At 37.6% G+C, this 14,226-nt stretch overlaps 1 protein-coding gene across 1 annotated transcript; it reads right to left on the bottom strand.

Annotated features, from left to right (window-relative positions):
- Positions 1–1,628: 1,628 nt before the first annotated feature.
- Positions 1,629–13,086, bottom strand: tfr1b (transferrin receptor 1b). The gene is made up of 18 exons (XM_073830873.1): positions 12,949–13,086; positions 11,145–11,194; positions 10,822–11,044; positions 9,728–9,926; positions 9,434–9,571; positions 8,664–8,751; positions 8,408–8,536; positions 8,168–8,266; positions 7,935–8,074; positions 7,688–7,848; positions 7,491–7,607; positions 7,320–7,405; positions 7,155–7,218; positions 4,658–4,787; positions 4,463–4,553; positions 4,101–4,334; positions 3,864–4,013; positions 1,629–3,780 (listed from the first exon to the last, which is right to left on the bottom strand). The coding sequence occupies exons 2-18, from the start codon at positions 11,187–11,189 to the stop codon at positions 3,538–3,540; spliced, it is 2,337 nt and encodes a 778-aa protein (XP_073686974.1). The 5' UTR covers positions 11,190–11,194; positions 12,949–13,086; the 3' UTR covers positions 1,629–3,537.
- Positions 13,087–14,226: the final 1,140 nt, after the last annotated feature.

The raw sequence follows: 14,226 nt of genomic DNA, 5'->3' as shown, positions 1-14,226 counted from the left end.
TGTTTATTGTATGTGACTGAATAATTAATAAATTACATTATTTATTGAACAGCGGCGTTTTCTGCCATATTGCTGTGATAGTAGGCTACCACAGTAACACACTGCCTCTAGCTTATTTCTTTACTAAAACATCAAGACAAAATTTGCTTAGATCTACCAGAAATATTATACACAACCGATCCAAAAGGAAACAAGTTTGTCATCTGGAAGCGCGTTTTGCGTCCTCTTGGGCCCATGCTGTCTACATAGGCAGCGCGCTAGGTTTTAAGACACAACCAGTGTCTTTTATGCTCAAATACAGAATCGTATTTAAATAAAAAGCTAATTCAAACAAGCGTAAGCAACCTCTCCCTCTCTCTATATATATAAAGTCCCGTTCAACCAAACAGGCATTAAAGGTCGGTGTTACCCATACTGTATAATACAGGCTCTGTAGTGATGCAGTCATGCAGTCATTAGGATGGAGCGCAGAGGTCCATTGATTCCCGAACATTCAGTACCGCGCCGAGCGGAACATTCATGTAGTTTGTGTAAATGATAAGCTGTGTCAAAAAAAAGGTCAAATAACTTACTTACCTCTTAAACAGTCATTTCAAAGAAAGAGAATTAGCTGCTCAGCGGTCGTAATCCTTCTTCAGCCTCAGCACAAGGATTGATCTCTTTCTTAAAGCGACAGCGCGTTTTACACAGAGGCGCGCACAGGGGTGCTGGTATCTTTATGGGAACCTTTCATCGACTGTGAATCTTGATATTAATATAAATTTAATTAATAAAGTTAAACATAATCATGTGAAATATAACATTATTTTGTCAAGTGAAGCTGTTCTTCATGGTAACTACAGTGTTAGTGGTTGCACATTTTAATTTTTTTTATGCTACTATAACGGCCAACTGATCTGGTTTCAGAGACTAAATAAACAGCGAATACAGTGAGCAGCCTGTGAGTACATGGTGCATTGTGGGGATTTTGCACTAGATTACAGTATCCATTCTAGAGATGTTTGCACTCACAATTTGATCAGTTACCCGGATGATGTTGTCTAAACTACAGAAAATCCGCGTGGAAGCTGCTAAATCATATAGAGAAGGACTTCGTAAGCATGAAAGGGCTAAATATTTTGAGAAAATATAGTTAAGCGGTTAATTAAGTGGTACATACCAGCAGTATTAATTAAGATTTTAGCCTAATATTTCACCTACCTGAGGGGAAATGATAAGAACAACCACCAATGTTATTAAGATTCTTGCCCTGGAAATTAGTTTGTCAGTAATTAGTCAGTTAGTTTGGCCAACCACAAACGCCTTTTGCTCCTTAGTTTTTTTGCACTCTTCTCCTTCCTTTGTTATAACTTTTAGCAGTCTATAGTAATCCAAAGGTTTTTCCTGGTCTGACCAATTAGCACTGAACAAAACATGACAATAACTGTTTAATAAGCAGCAATAATCAGCAAAATATGCATGTTTTGTTCAGTGCAGTGGCATTGTTTATGCTCAGTGCCACCAATATGACTGATTGATAATGTGTTGAGAACAAAAGATTTCATAAAACATACTTTTGGCATTTTTAGATTTAAGCTTTTATACATTTATAGAAAATATTATAGGTCTTACACAAGAATAAACATACGTCCAAAGCCAGAGTTTATTACAGATCAAAGGTTGACAGATATTGAATACAAGCGTCAGTTCTAACAATCAACAGCAATCAAATGGTTGTAACCCCACCACCCAACACATCTAGACATATCTGAATGATCAATTTTTCCTCCTAATTATTTCAATAAACACACATTTGGTAAATCAAACCCTGCTTGTCTAGAAGTAACAGTTCTTTCACGCAAATTCAAATGTCTAGTCACTTTATTTAGCCATCACATTCAGCTTGAAACTGATACTTTTGCTTTCTGCGAAGTTTAGATTTATTGCATGCACATTTCTACAAACACGTTTTGAAACTCTGGTAAGTGCCACAGGAAGAAGTAAAGACAAGAGTTGCAGACTAGTATGCAACACGCTTGCAAAACGTGTCCACCAAAACTGTCCGAAGTGCGTTCAAACATGAAACCATCATGTAAAATCAGCAGTAAGCTTATCAGTCATACAGTACATCATATTCTAATCATTATGCAATACGTTATGCCCACATCCTCTTTCTAACACCTGCCTTACAGGAAAAAAAGAGCAGGTACAGCAATAAGCAACCAAAATTCAATCTGCAAGAGCCTCTCTAAAAATTACACAATGAATATCAATAGTTTTGAAACAGAAACAGGCCAGAAAAAGTGCAATCTGAAACAAGAACCCAGTGAAACACTAAAAGAGAAACTGAGCCTGAATAAAACAGAAAACAGTCATGACTTGATGTACAGTAACTCACATCTTGTCCAGATTACAGTAATTAATAACAACAAAGCAGGAAAAAAGCCACAAAAACACGTAATGAAAAATAAATATTTACATAAACTATGGGAAACACTGTTCCCGATAATTTGATCCACCCTACAGTGAAATATGAGGATCACTGTCCTCGATATATACACGCCGGTAGGCAAAAACTACCTTCGAACACGCACATTATGGAAGACACTGCTCCCGATAATGGATTTAGAATAGAAATATAAATGTTACAGAGAAATGCTGTTGTCACAAAAATGCTTGAGCCCACAAGTTTGGTCAAAATGGAAACTAGCCTTGCCAATTGAACAAATTGTTTCAGACCAACAAGAACAAAAAAAGATACTTTAACACAAGGAGATTTGTCAAATTTCATTCAACAGCCCAAACTGTTCTGGTTTCAATTTTACCAATTTAGGGCTTTTCTTCAAAAAGAAGAGGAACTGCTCCATAATATTAAAAAGGTGCTTTGAGCTCATTTCCTCAAGCACCTGTAACAAGAGACATTTCTAATGCCAGCTGTTGGTAACATGCATTTCTGTTAGCAGATGCTGCTTTTAAGAACTGACAGTATAACCGTCACAATTATGGAAGGCACTGCTTCCGATAATTAAAAAAAAAACAAGAGAAGACACTTTTATAGTGAACACTGTCACTGATAAATAAATAAGAAATAAATATGGTCCTCAGTTGGTCACAGAGACTGAGTTGGGGTTTTATATGAAGCGCGAATGGGTCTAAATTTCCAAAATAGCAGCCGAGGACAAGATTTACTCAATACGCACATGTGCAATTTGAAAACGAGTCATGGATGAGAAAAACATCAAGATAATACCAAAAATGACTAATTTAACCTCACATGGACAATTTGCAGGGGAGCAAAGTTGATGACCTTGTTGTGCTCTGATTGATATTTTTTATCTAGTCCAGTAAGAATTCTTTGTAATATGAGATATCTATATTACTCATCTCAGTATGATTACATAACTTCCGCAGTTTAATTTAAAGCTGTCATATCATTAATTTCGAAGATATGCTTAGTCAAAATTCATTCTTCCTACTTTATACTAGCAGGATTATATTTGTGCATCAATCATTTTCAAGCAAAACCGATGACAAGTTGGTTGATGCAGCAGCGAAAAACTATATCTCGTTGTCCAAGGCCCAGATATCTCCTGCCAGGTCATTGGCACAGCCCTGGATGGTCCAGGTGAGTAGAGCGAAATCATTTAGGACCTGGTCTATGTTGAAGCTAGTCTTGTTTTCAAGTGCATCACCAAGGTACTTTTCCAGGTCTGCGGTGGTTTGCCAGCCATTACCGAAGAAAATGTGGCGGAATGGGACGTCTCTCAAAGAGACGTAGGGAGAGAGGAAATTATGCTCCACCTTAGAAGAAGAAAATAACAGAAACATTACAACTTAGCTAATATGTTTCAAGCAATGATAAAAGATGGGACTATCATCTTCACCTTCATTATGCGGTTATTGATTACGCGACACGCCTCCATGTCATTCAGGTCGGTATTCCCTATGTCGTTTTTTAGAGCGTCCGCAGCACGACTGTAGGAGCCCCTTGCCTCGTTTAGCCACAGCGTTGACAAAGACTCAATTTTATCGACCTGTTAAAAGAACAATGAACATTGGTAAAGTAAAAAAAAAAAAAAGTAGAGCTTGGTTCTCATAATGCACATGACAGAAAGCAGTACCTTGTTATTTTTGAGAGCATCAACGCCCTTGATTATGGCGCTCACATGTTTTGTTATCACATCAGTATACTTGGTAACATCTAGTCTGAGGATGTGGTCGTGGACAAGGCGGAGGGCTATCTGCCCAGCAACCTGAGCAGCAAGCACGGACAACTCAACCACTTTCTGACTGGTGATGCGGTCCAGATGAGCTTCATCATCCAGATTCGTTCCTAAATACTCTCCATCAGTAGCCTGGTGGAAAAACATCATTCAATGAGTATGCAAACATTTGGATGACTTGTATATGACAACGAGCTGTTAGTCTCAAACCCATTATTTTCTTTTTCATTAAACTGACAGGCAGATTACTGAACACTTACCGCTGAAGAGACGAAACTGAAAGACAAGGATGGGATTCCAGAGAGGGCCAGAAAAGGATATGCACCATCATCCATCTGCATGGGTGTCAGGCTGAGGACGAAAACAGGTTCATGTTTATCACATCACCACAGAAGCGATCTTGATTAAATTGTTATTTCCATCATTAACACATAAATCAAAACAGATTTACTCACAGCTTTGAAAAATCATTGTCGTAAGTCTGGAGAAGGCTTGAAGTTGACCTTGGGCTTTTGACCTTTCCCAGGGTCTTCTGCAGAAGGGTGTGCAACAAAGGACTAGCTGAAGCTCTAAAAGAACCCGAACCTGTAGATTAAACAAAACACATCTGAAACTGAAATCTCAAAGAACAGGGACAGAAGTAGAAAACAGGACTGTGAACGGAATGAGTGGAACTCGAACATGAGCACCACCAAATTTCTTGGATGCATAGTCACTAATATTCACTTTTGTTATTGCAAACATAACAGATTTAAACTGAATTTTAAAATGAAGGAATTAAGATAGAATTACATTGTTAATGTTTAAAACTCAAATAATGATAATAAAAATAGCTGCAAGCAGTAATTACTGAGGTTCAAGCGTTTTAAGGCATTTAAGCATTTATGAAAAAAAGACAATACATATAATTTATGAAGTCTGTAACAACCAAAATCAATGTTAAAAAAAAAAAAACATTTGACAAATCCAGGTCATTTACCATAGAAATATGATGTTTTTTTTTTTTTTACATTTATGACCGTTATAGTGCCAGTTGTGGTCCCCAAAATCTTTGCATACTTGTTTAGAATCACCTTTCGCATGTGCTCACCAGCTTTGGTGAAGTTTTGAGTTTTCGTTTAGGCTTTAGGGTATATTTGGACAGGCCCCTTTTTTAAAAGACCATGTTACAGCTCCCCAAACTGTAAATTTCAACATTTTTTGGATAACTAACCTAGTCCTAGAGAGTCTAGAGAATTGTACCACAGTGTTTTTTTACAGACCTGGGACTAGTTCGCAAAAGTAGGTTTTTAATAAATTTAACAAATAATCTAATTGACAGCAGTGGTTCTAGAGGCAAAGTTGTTTAGAGCAAGGAGGTCTATTGTATGATATAAATCATATGATATCGCCCCTCAGTTGCCGATTTCTTTCAAATTTCTCACAGACCTTTAGAGCCGTGATTCAAACAAGCCCACCGAGTTTCATTCCAATTGGCCTATGACGGCCATGTTTTTTGACATGCAGAAATGCCACTTGTGGTACTATGGGCCAAGAGCATGTAGGTTGCGTAGTTATGGCCATTTTTATGATTTTTCCCTCTTGTTGTGCCACCAAGTGGCCAAGCTCTGACTTTTTTTCATGTGACCTCAGATTCAGCTCTCAAACGTGTTTCGAGTTTGCAAAAGTAGGTTTTCAAAAAATGAAAATACCAATCAGGCCAATTGGGCTGAGCCTTGGTGAAGTTGTAGACTGTGTGGAAAGGACGTGACATGTGGCCAAGTATGGTGACCCATACTCGGAATTTGTGCTCTGCATTTAACCCATTCAAGTGCACACACACAGTAGTGAACACACACACACACACACACACACAGTAGTGAACACACATCCGAAGCAGTGGGCAGCCGGGGGTTCGGTGCCTTGCTCAAGGGACTCACCTCAGTCGTGGTGGAGAGAGTGCTGTACATTCACTCCACCTACCTACAATCCCTAATATACAATCCCTGACGAACCTGAGACTCGAACCCGCAACCGCCGGGTTACAAGTCCGACTCTCTAACCATTAGGCCATGATTGCGAGTACTACCATGCCTCTAAGTTTCAAGTCTCTACAACTTACAGTTTGGTCTGTCCGATCAGTTTCACGTGATGATTGCTGATCCTCGGCCACTCTAACAATTACAATAGGGTTTCAACGCTATATGCTTGATCCCCCATTTAAAAATGATAGAAATAATAGAAGTGCCATGTATCTATGCAAATCTGCAAAAACGAGGTTGTGGAATGTGCCACTTTATGGCGTAAGTGTGGCTAAACACCACCTCTGCAGAAAAAGATCAACACCTGCCTCTACACCGCTGCCTGTTTAGACCCGCCCACTTTAACATTGTTGCTACGCGTTGTTTTTCATATCCAGGGGTTGAAGCGACCCCAAAGTTATATTTAGCTCCTCGAATCAGAATTTTACCTGAAGAACCCCAGCAAAAAATTTGCATTTTATCCCCCAGAATGCGTTTTTTTTTTTTTTTTTTTTAAATCGGAGGACCCCCGTCGAATCCCAGCGTTAGGAAAGGGTATCTAAGGTGTGAAAAACACCGGATCACGAGCTGATCGCTTGAACGACATGAGCACTTCACATGAGACTGAAATGCTCAGCGAAAACAGATTCGATAAAGGGATTAAGCCATATTGTGCTTTCGGTTCAAGTTCATTTGACAGATACTGTGCCAAAGCATAATGCCACAAAACACAACTTTAAAGACCTTTTATGTTAGAATAAGTAGTTTAAATAGATTTTTAACTACACTTTTTGCCCTATCGTTTCATATCGTCATGTGACCACAAAGATATCGAGACAGTTTTGCTATTGTGATACCACAATGTTGATAATATTGTTACAAGTTACAACCCTATAATTGGGTGAACAAAAGACTATAAAAAAACGTTTGACATTGGACACAGAAAACTTACCAGTAACGACACCATCCAAACTGATGTAAGTAAAGGCTTTTCTGCTCAGTGATGCCCAGTATCCCTGTAAAACAAAGACGACAGCACATTACAAAACCTGCATTTCAAATCAAACTATGCGCAATTGTTCAAGCCTAACACTGACGATAACATCAGCAAACAAACCTCAAGCCATTCAGTAACTCCGATGTTACCAAAATCCCCTGCAGTCCAACTGGCAAACACAATGCTTCTTTTGGGTCTGAAACCATCTATGGTGAAGAGAATGAGGAGTGAGCGCACACCACAACAATACATCCTCAGGCTAAATGTGAAAACATACATTTGAGGACATACCTTTCTTCAGCTCAGTAAAAACCCTCGCAAGCTCCAGCAGAAGAGTAGTGCCAACTGTAGACTTGGCATATCCAGTGGTCAAGGAGTCCCTCTGCGCTCCAATCACAACATAACGATCTGCCAGATTCACACAGACACAGTTAGATCACAGATATTATGTTTTATAGATGTTTTTTAAGCAAAACGCACAAACTCACCAGGGTCCACGTATCCTTTGATGACTCCAAACACATTGTGGATCTTGGTCTCGGCAAGGTTACTATTGACTACTACGGTTACTTTGTCACTCTCTCCTCCCAACTTGTAACTGGGGAAGGCACCCTTAAATCCATCAGGAGCATCATCTCCTCCCATTTTTCTGTGAAAATTTTGAAATACCAATCAAGCTTTATATTTCTCAAAACATTAAAATTTTTTCAAGGTAAACCAAAATCTATAACATACCCAAGGATAGTGCGTGCAGTGTTTGCAGTGATTGTCTGGGCGAGTATTCCTGGAAGACCAGAAGACTTGGCAGGAGGAAACTGTGTGTGATTAAAAGATGGGAATCCTGGGGTGTAAGGATCACCTGATCCCAGATGGACCTGTAATTAAAGAAATTAAAGGTATATGTAAAAAAAAAAAAAAAAAAAATCAATATAAACTCAAACATACGAATTTCTGTTGCTGTAACTTACATGACCATAGAGATCATCATTCTCAGCCATTGTTTTATAGTCAGCTGGGTCTGGGTAGATCAGAACTGCTACGGCACCCATGTTAGCTGCATTCATAACCTACAATGATGCCAAACATAATTTGATCAGCACTAGCAAAAAGTACCAGATTGTTCTTAGTTGGACACCACACAACTGGCCATGAGTCTCTAGGAAAACACTATATAGTTAGAACTTTTTGATCTGTTACTCATAAATCACCTTCTGTGCCATGCTGATTTTTCCAGCCCTCATCAAGACAACAGATCCATTTAGATTCAGTCTGTATGCTCCATTCTTCACAGTCTGCAGGTCAGAAACCTCACCATAGTTTGCGTACACCACTCTGCCCTGTGGACATAATTGTTTAAAAAAAAAGTTAAGCATGCACATTATTAAACAACCAAGTAGGCTGACTAACAAAAGAAAAAAAAGACAGAAAGGCAAGTGTGTCCTGCAGGGGATCAGGAAGGCTCACCTCTTTAGTTCCTGTCTCACTGTAAGCCAGGAAACCAATTGGACGTTCGATCACCACTGACCCAAATGAGACTGTGTTTGGCTTGGAGCTGTTAGGGTTAAATACAGGGCAAATTACACATGACATCCAAAGAAAACGAGTTAAAATTTATGTTTGCTTAGGTGTTACAAATGGTTTCTAGCCTGTTGTCATGAGGGGTTTACTATGTTCAAAGAGGTTTTTGGCATATTATGCATTTGTTACTGTGTCACTATGTAGCTTTTATTGTGTTAAAAGTGATTTCAGAGAGATTTCTACACTTGTTAGCATGCTGAATTAGGTTTTTAATGTGGTCAGACATATTTTTGCATGTTATGTGTGGTTTTAGCATGTTATATGATTGTTAGAATGTTTTTAGCGTTCTGAAAAGTGTGTTGCTATCCGGTTCTTACTGTGTTCAGAGTTTCTATATACCGTTATATGCATGTTAGCATATTGCTATGCATTTTATGGTGTTCACAGAGGGTTTAAGCATGTTATGTATTTGTTAGCCATGCAGCTTTTCTTGTGTTCAGAATGTTTTTTAGTGGTTTGCACTTGTTAGCATGTCACTATATGGTTTTTACTGTGTTCAGAGAGGTTTTTAAGAGAATTACACACTTGCATGCTACTATACAGTTATTATATTATATGTTCAGAAATGTTTTTCTCATGTTAAGTGCATGTTAGTATGCTGTTGTATGTTAGTAGTATTATTTTACTGTAATGTAGCTAATGGAGTTGATACTGACCGGTCAGGATACTGTAGCTTCACAAAGTGTTCATCAACCCAAGGGTCCATATTCAGTTGCGTGAAAATATTATGGATATTATCAGCTAGCTTGTTATCTAGAGATGATCCTGCTTTACGGCCTGGTGCACTGTACTCGCTTGATGGTAGAGGAACAGAAAGTCAGAGAAGTTCAATAACAGATGTGCATACTTAAAGTTTGTCGACTTACGCAATCACACTTGTTTTAATATTCATTTAATGTTTAACCTTCAATGCTCACAATAAGCAATAATACTCTATGATTTACAGTTACCTTAACTTATCTTCAATGGCTTTAGATGACAGCTTATCATTCAAAAGTTTAACAAGGTCACTCCAATCTAGAACTGGTGCATAATTCAGAACTTCTGGATTGGAAGGAACTTCAGGAACTGATTTCATTGTCACAGTCTCTTGCAGAGAACAGGATGGCGGCTCAGATTTACGGTGGGCAGAGTATCCGATGAGTACACCTGGGACAGGAAAGAAGTATTAGTGTGGTTTCTCAAATGAGCTCTAAAAACACATGAGAACATCTCCTATATTCAAGTACTGGTAATTACATGAATAATTGAAACAGTTAATATTGATTGATGCTCACAATGGTCAAACATTTTTGTTCTGAACAGATCATTGCCCCTGGCAACTAATTTCTCTTCTAACATAAAACTAGTCACATAAAAAATGCAGATGAAAATATTGATATGGCCCTATCATTTCAATTACGATAATTAAAGAATTCAGTAATAATATGTGAACCTGGACCACAAAACCAGTCATAAGTAGTAGGGCTGCACGATTAATCGCACGATGTTATGAGGCATGTTTAGTAAATCTCCATCACGTTCATTGACTAAACGCGCCTCACAACATCGTGCGATTAATCGTGCAGCCCTAATAAGTAGCACATGTATATTTGTAGCAATAGCCAAAAATACATCATATAGGTCAAAATTATTAAATTATTAAAGTAAGATCAAGTTCCTTGAAGATATTTTGTAAATTTTCTACCGCAAATATATCAAAACTGAAGTTTTAATTAGTAATGTGCATTGCTAAGAACGTAATTTGGACAACTTTAAACGTGATTTTCTTGATATTTAGATTTTTTTTGCACCCTCAAATTTCAGTTTTTCAAATAGTTGTATCTCAGCCAAATATTGTCATAAATATTTACCCTTATGACTGGTTTTGTGGTCCAGGGTAATATACGGAATTTACTGTATAATGCAGAATGTCACATTTGGCAAAATTTTGACGACTAGACTAGTATCCGTGAATGTCAAACCCCAAAAGTACTGCTATTTAAATGTGAAAAGACATAGTAAAAAAAATTAAAAAAACTGAATACACTGGAGAAACACTCACCCATACAGAAGATGACCAGCACTCCACCCACCCAAATCAAAATTCTCCACTTGTTCCATGGCACAGAACGACTGGATCGTGTGTAAGTTTCATTTTGCATGTGTCCTTGTTCTGTTCCATCCATTTCCTCCTCACCATCCACACCAAGCTTCACCTCCACACGGCTACTCTCTCCATCAGGATTCTGAGACTGATTGAACCGGGTGTACGAGCGACTGTTTACCTATTAACAAAGGGAGGAAAAAAATTAGGCTCCAAATTCCAGAAAAAAAATATTTTAAACCTACTTAAAAGATACAGAGTTTGTCAAAAATAAAACTTACTATTCTTGAAAACTTCATTCTGGCCTGATCAATTGTTTCTTCCATGGAATCTGAAATGAAAGAGGTAAAATATCCTCAGCAACACAAAGTCGCTCACAAGATCCTTCTCAGACCAAGTGCTCTTTTTGAAGTCTCTGAATTCATAAACACAGCCCTCCTTGTTCAAAGTTCAAAAATGTTTTCATCCACTGAAAAAAAGTAGTCTTTTGATTCGTTGAACTCCGGCCAAAACCCAGAGCCACCCTCCACAGTGGCTCCACGGCTAGTTAATACGGTGATAAGAATCAATATGGAGATTATATAATGTTGATAATGCTAAATTTGCAGCACAAACATTTACTAATTGTGAAATACTGTGTACTTGTATAGTTGCCCTGCCCACGATTTACACTAAGCTAGTGAAATAAACACAGAGGGAAAAACAAAGTACTATTTTTGTAAAGTGAGTCAAGAAGAATTCTAATGTCTGAATTACAAAAACGAGTTGCGTTAAAGGAAGCGTTTCTGACTGTGCACGTAGAGGAACTTCCTACTAATAGCAGAACAATTGGCGCCGTTTTTAAGTCTTGCAACACTTCAATGGCATGCGGTTTCACTGGACAGTTTGCCATATTTTTAATTGTGTCCTTGATTACGCCTTATCTCCCTGACATTATTTCCCATACTTCATTGCTGTTGAACACAAACCAGCATTTATCACATTTCAACACAAAACAAGCTTAAACAGGAAGAAAAATACACACACAAGTATGAAATAAAATAAAATAAATCAATCTTTTTAGTTCAAAGTAATCCCTGATTCATTTAATCTCCAACCAAAGGGATCTAATAACGGCGGATATGGAGATAAAGCAAAAAGTACTTGTTGGATATGTGATATCAATATGTCAGCCACAATGACTAGAGAAAAAAAAAACTTATTGTTACGCCCTGCTAGCATAAATGCAGTTCAAGCTTGATTAAACACGAATGAATAAAGATTTTTCCCTCAGGACATGATCAAAAACCCAGAAAGCATTGAAGAAGAACATGTGAGAGTCACAACCAGCATGGAAAGCTGCTCCATAATGATTTCCATTGTAAATCAGGTTATAAACCACTTCTTGCAAAGCACTGAGAACTAACAAAATTACAAAATAACAGCTTTATTGTTTTTATGTTATGATGTTATTCTTATCTCTAGAGTCCACAAGGTTAGAAAAAAAAAGTTACATTTTACAGCACTCGAATCAAGGACGAATAGCAGTAAAAATATTTTTATATTTCTAAAGTGGTTAACAAGTTAATATATAAATATAAATAAAAATATATACATTTATTTCGCACTGTTTAGAGAACGCATGAAGGTCAAGACCTTGCACTTCCTGTTCAGTTGCACGTGGCGAAATTATCTAATTCGTACTAACTTTTTTATTTTCTAGATAAATCATTCATAGAAACCTTAGCACAAATAATACTCAGTTCAGATAATGTCATGCTAAGCATGAGCGTTCATATCATATAAAACTGAACTTCAATTTTAGAAATATTATATGCATTTCCGCCTACATAATGATCTGCAAGGTGACTCCTCAATGGGTCTTTCTAGATTTAACCACATACGTAATGTGCATGTCTATCACGTTAGCATTAGTGCAAAACCGTCTTAAACAACAAAGCAAATTACTTATTAACCCAAAGCATGGCGTAAAGTTAATTGACAGTGTGACATTATCTTTGAGCTGTCACATTGCAGGCCATCCTGCTAACGTTAATTCATAAAAAAAAAAAGAGGCAGTGGCTTATTGAAACGCAACGCACTTACTTTTAAATGAGAAAACGGCTCCTTTTAATCTTTCTTTCCTCCTGTGTGCGTTTAGTTGTCAGTGCTGGTAAATGGGAATTTGGGTGTCTTCAATGTTCCCCACGCGGCTCGGACTCCACACCACCGCTGAAAATCGGCACGCACACACCAGATGTCACTTCCTGTCACCGGGTTGCCAGATTTCCAAAACAAACCCACCCAAAATCAAATACTATAGAATAAAGGGACTTAAAGTGACTTTGCCAAAATACACGTTTTTGTCGGGGTTCACCTGGAAAAATTTCCTACTCCAGTCGCGTTAACGCTCGGACATGGAAAACAACCCGCGGCAACAGTGTTAAAGTGACCTGATTCCGCTGCTAAACCACAGACCTGGCAACACTGCCTGAAGTCCTGGCTTTGGGCGCTGTACAGCAGGCAAGAAGTAGGCTACACTTTAAAATAATTTACAAATTTGACATATGTAAAGTAACCTTGTCTTAGTAAGACTTGACTCATCTGCTTTACAGGTTAGTCGTCACGATTGTGTTCTGATGTTTTCTTCATATTTGATCCAAGAAAAAATAATTATATGATGAATTATATGACTGTACAATAAGGTCCCATTAGGTAATGTATAACTAACATGAATAAACAATGAACAATACATTTATTACAGCATTTATTAATCTGTGTTAAAGTTAGTTAAAGGCGTAGTTCACTTTCAGAACAAAAATGTACAGAAAATGTACTCACCCCCTTGTCATCCAAGATGTTCATGTCTTTCTTTCTTCAGTCATAAAGAAATTATGTTTTTTTTTTTTTTGAGGAAAACATTTCAGGATTTCTCTCCATATAATGGACTTCTGTGGTGCCCCGAGTTTGAACTTCCAAAATGCAGCTTAAATGCAGCTTCAAAGGGCTCTAAATGGTCCCAGCTGAGGAAGAAGGGTCTTATCTAGTAAAACGATCGGTTATTTTCTAAAAACATTTACAACTTATATACTTTTCAATCTCAAATGCTCATCTTGCTGAGGTAGATAAGACGAGCATTTGAGGTTAAAAAGTATATAAATATAAATTATATATATATTTTTTTAGAAAATAACTGTAAATAAAGAAAATACTTGATTTGCTAGATAAGACCCTTCTTTCCTCAGCTGTGATTGTTTAGAGCCCTTTGAAGCTGCATTTTGGAAGTTCAAACTCGGGGGCACCATGGAAGTCCATTATATGGAGAGAAATCCTGAAATGTTTTACTCAAAAAATATAATTTCCTTATGACTGAAGAAAGAAAGA

The sequence above is a fragment of the Garra rufa genome, chromosome 24 (assembly GCF_049309525.1).
Source record: "Garra rufa chromosome 24, GarRuf1.0, whole genome shotgun sequence".
Classification (NCBI taxonomy): Eukaryota; Metazoa; Chordata; class Actinopteri; order Cypriniformes; family Cyprinidae; genus Garra; species Garra rufa.
The sequence above is the reverse complement of the archived record's forward strand: the minus strand, read 5'-3'. Positions and strand labels throughout refer to the sequence as shown.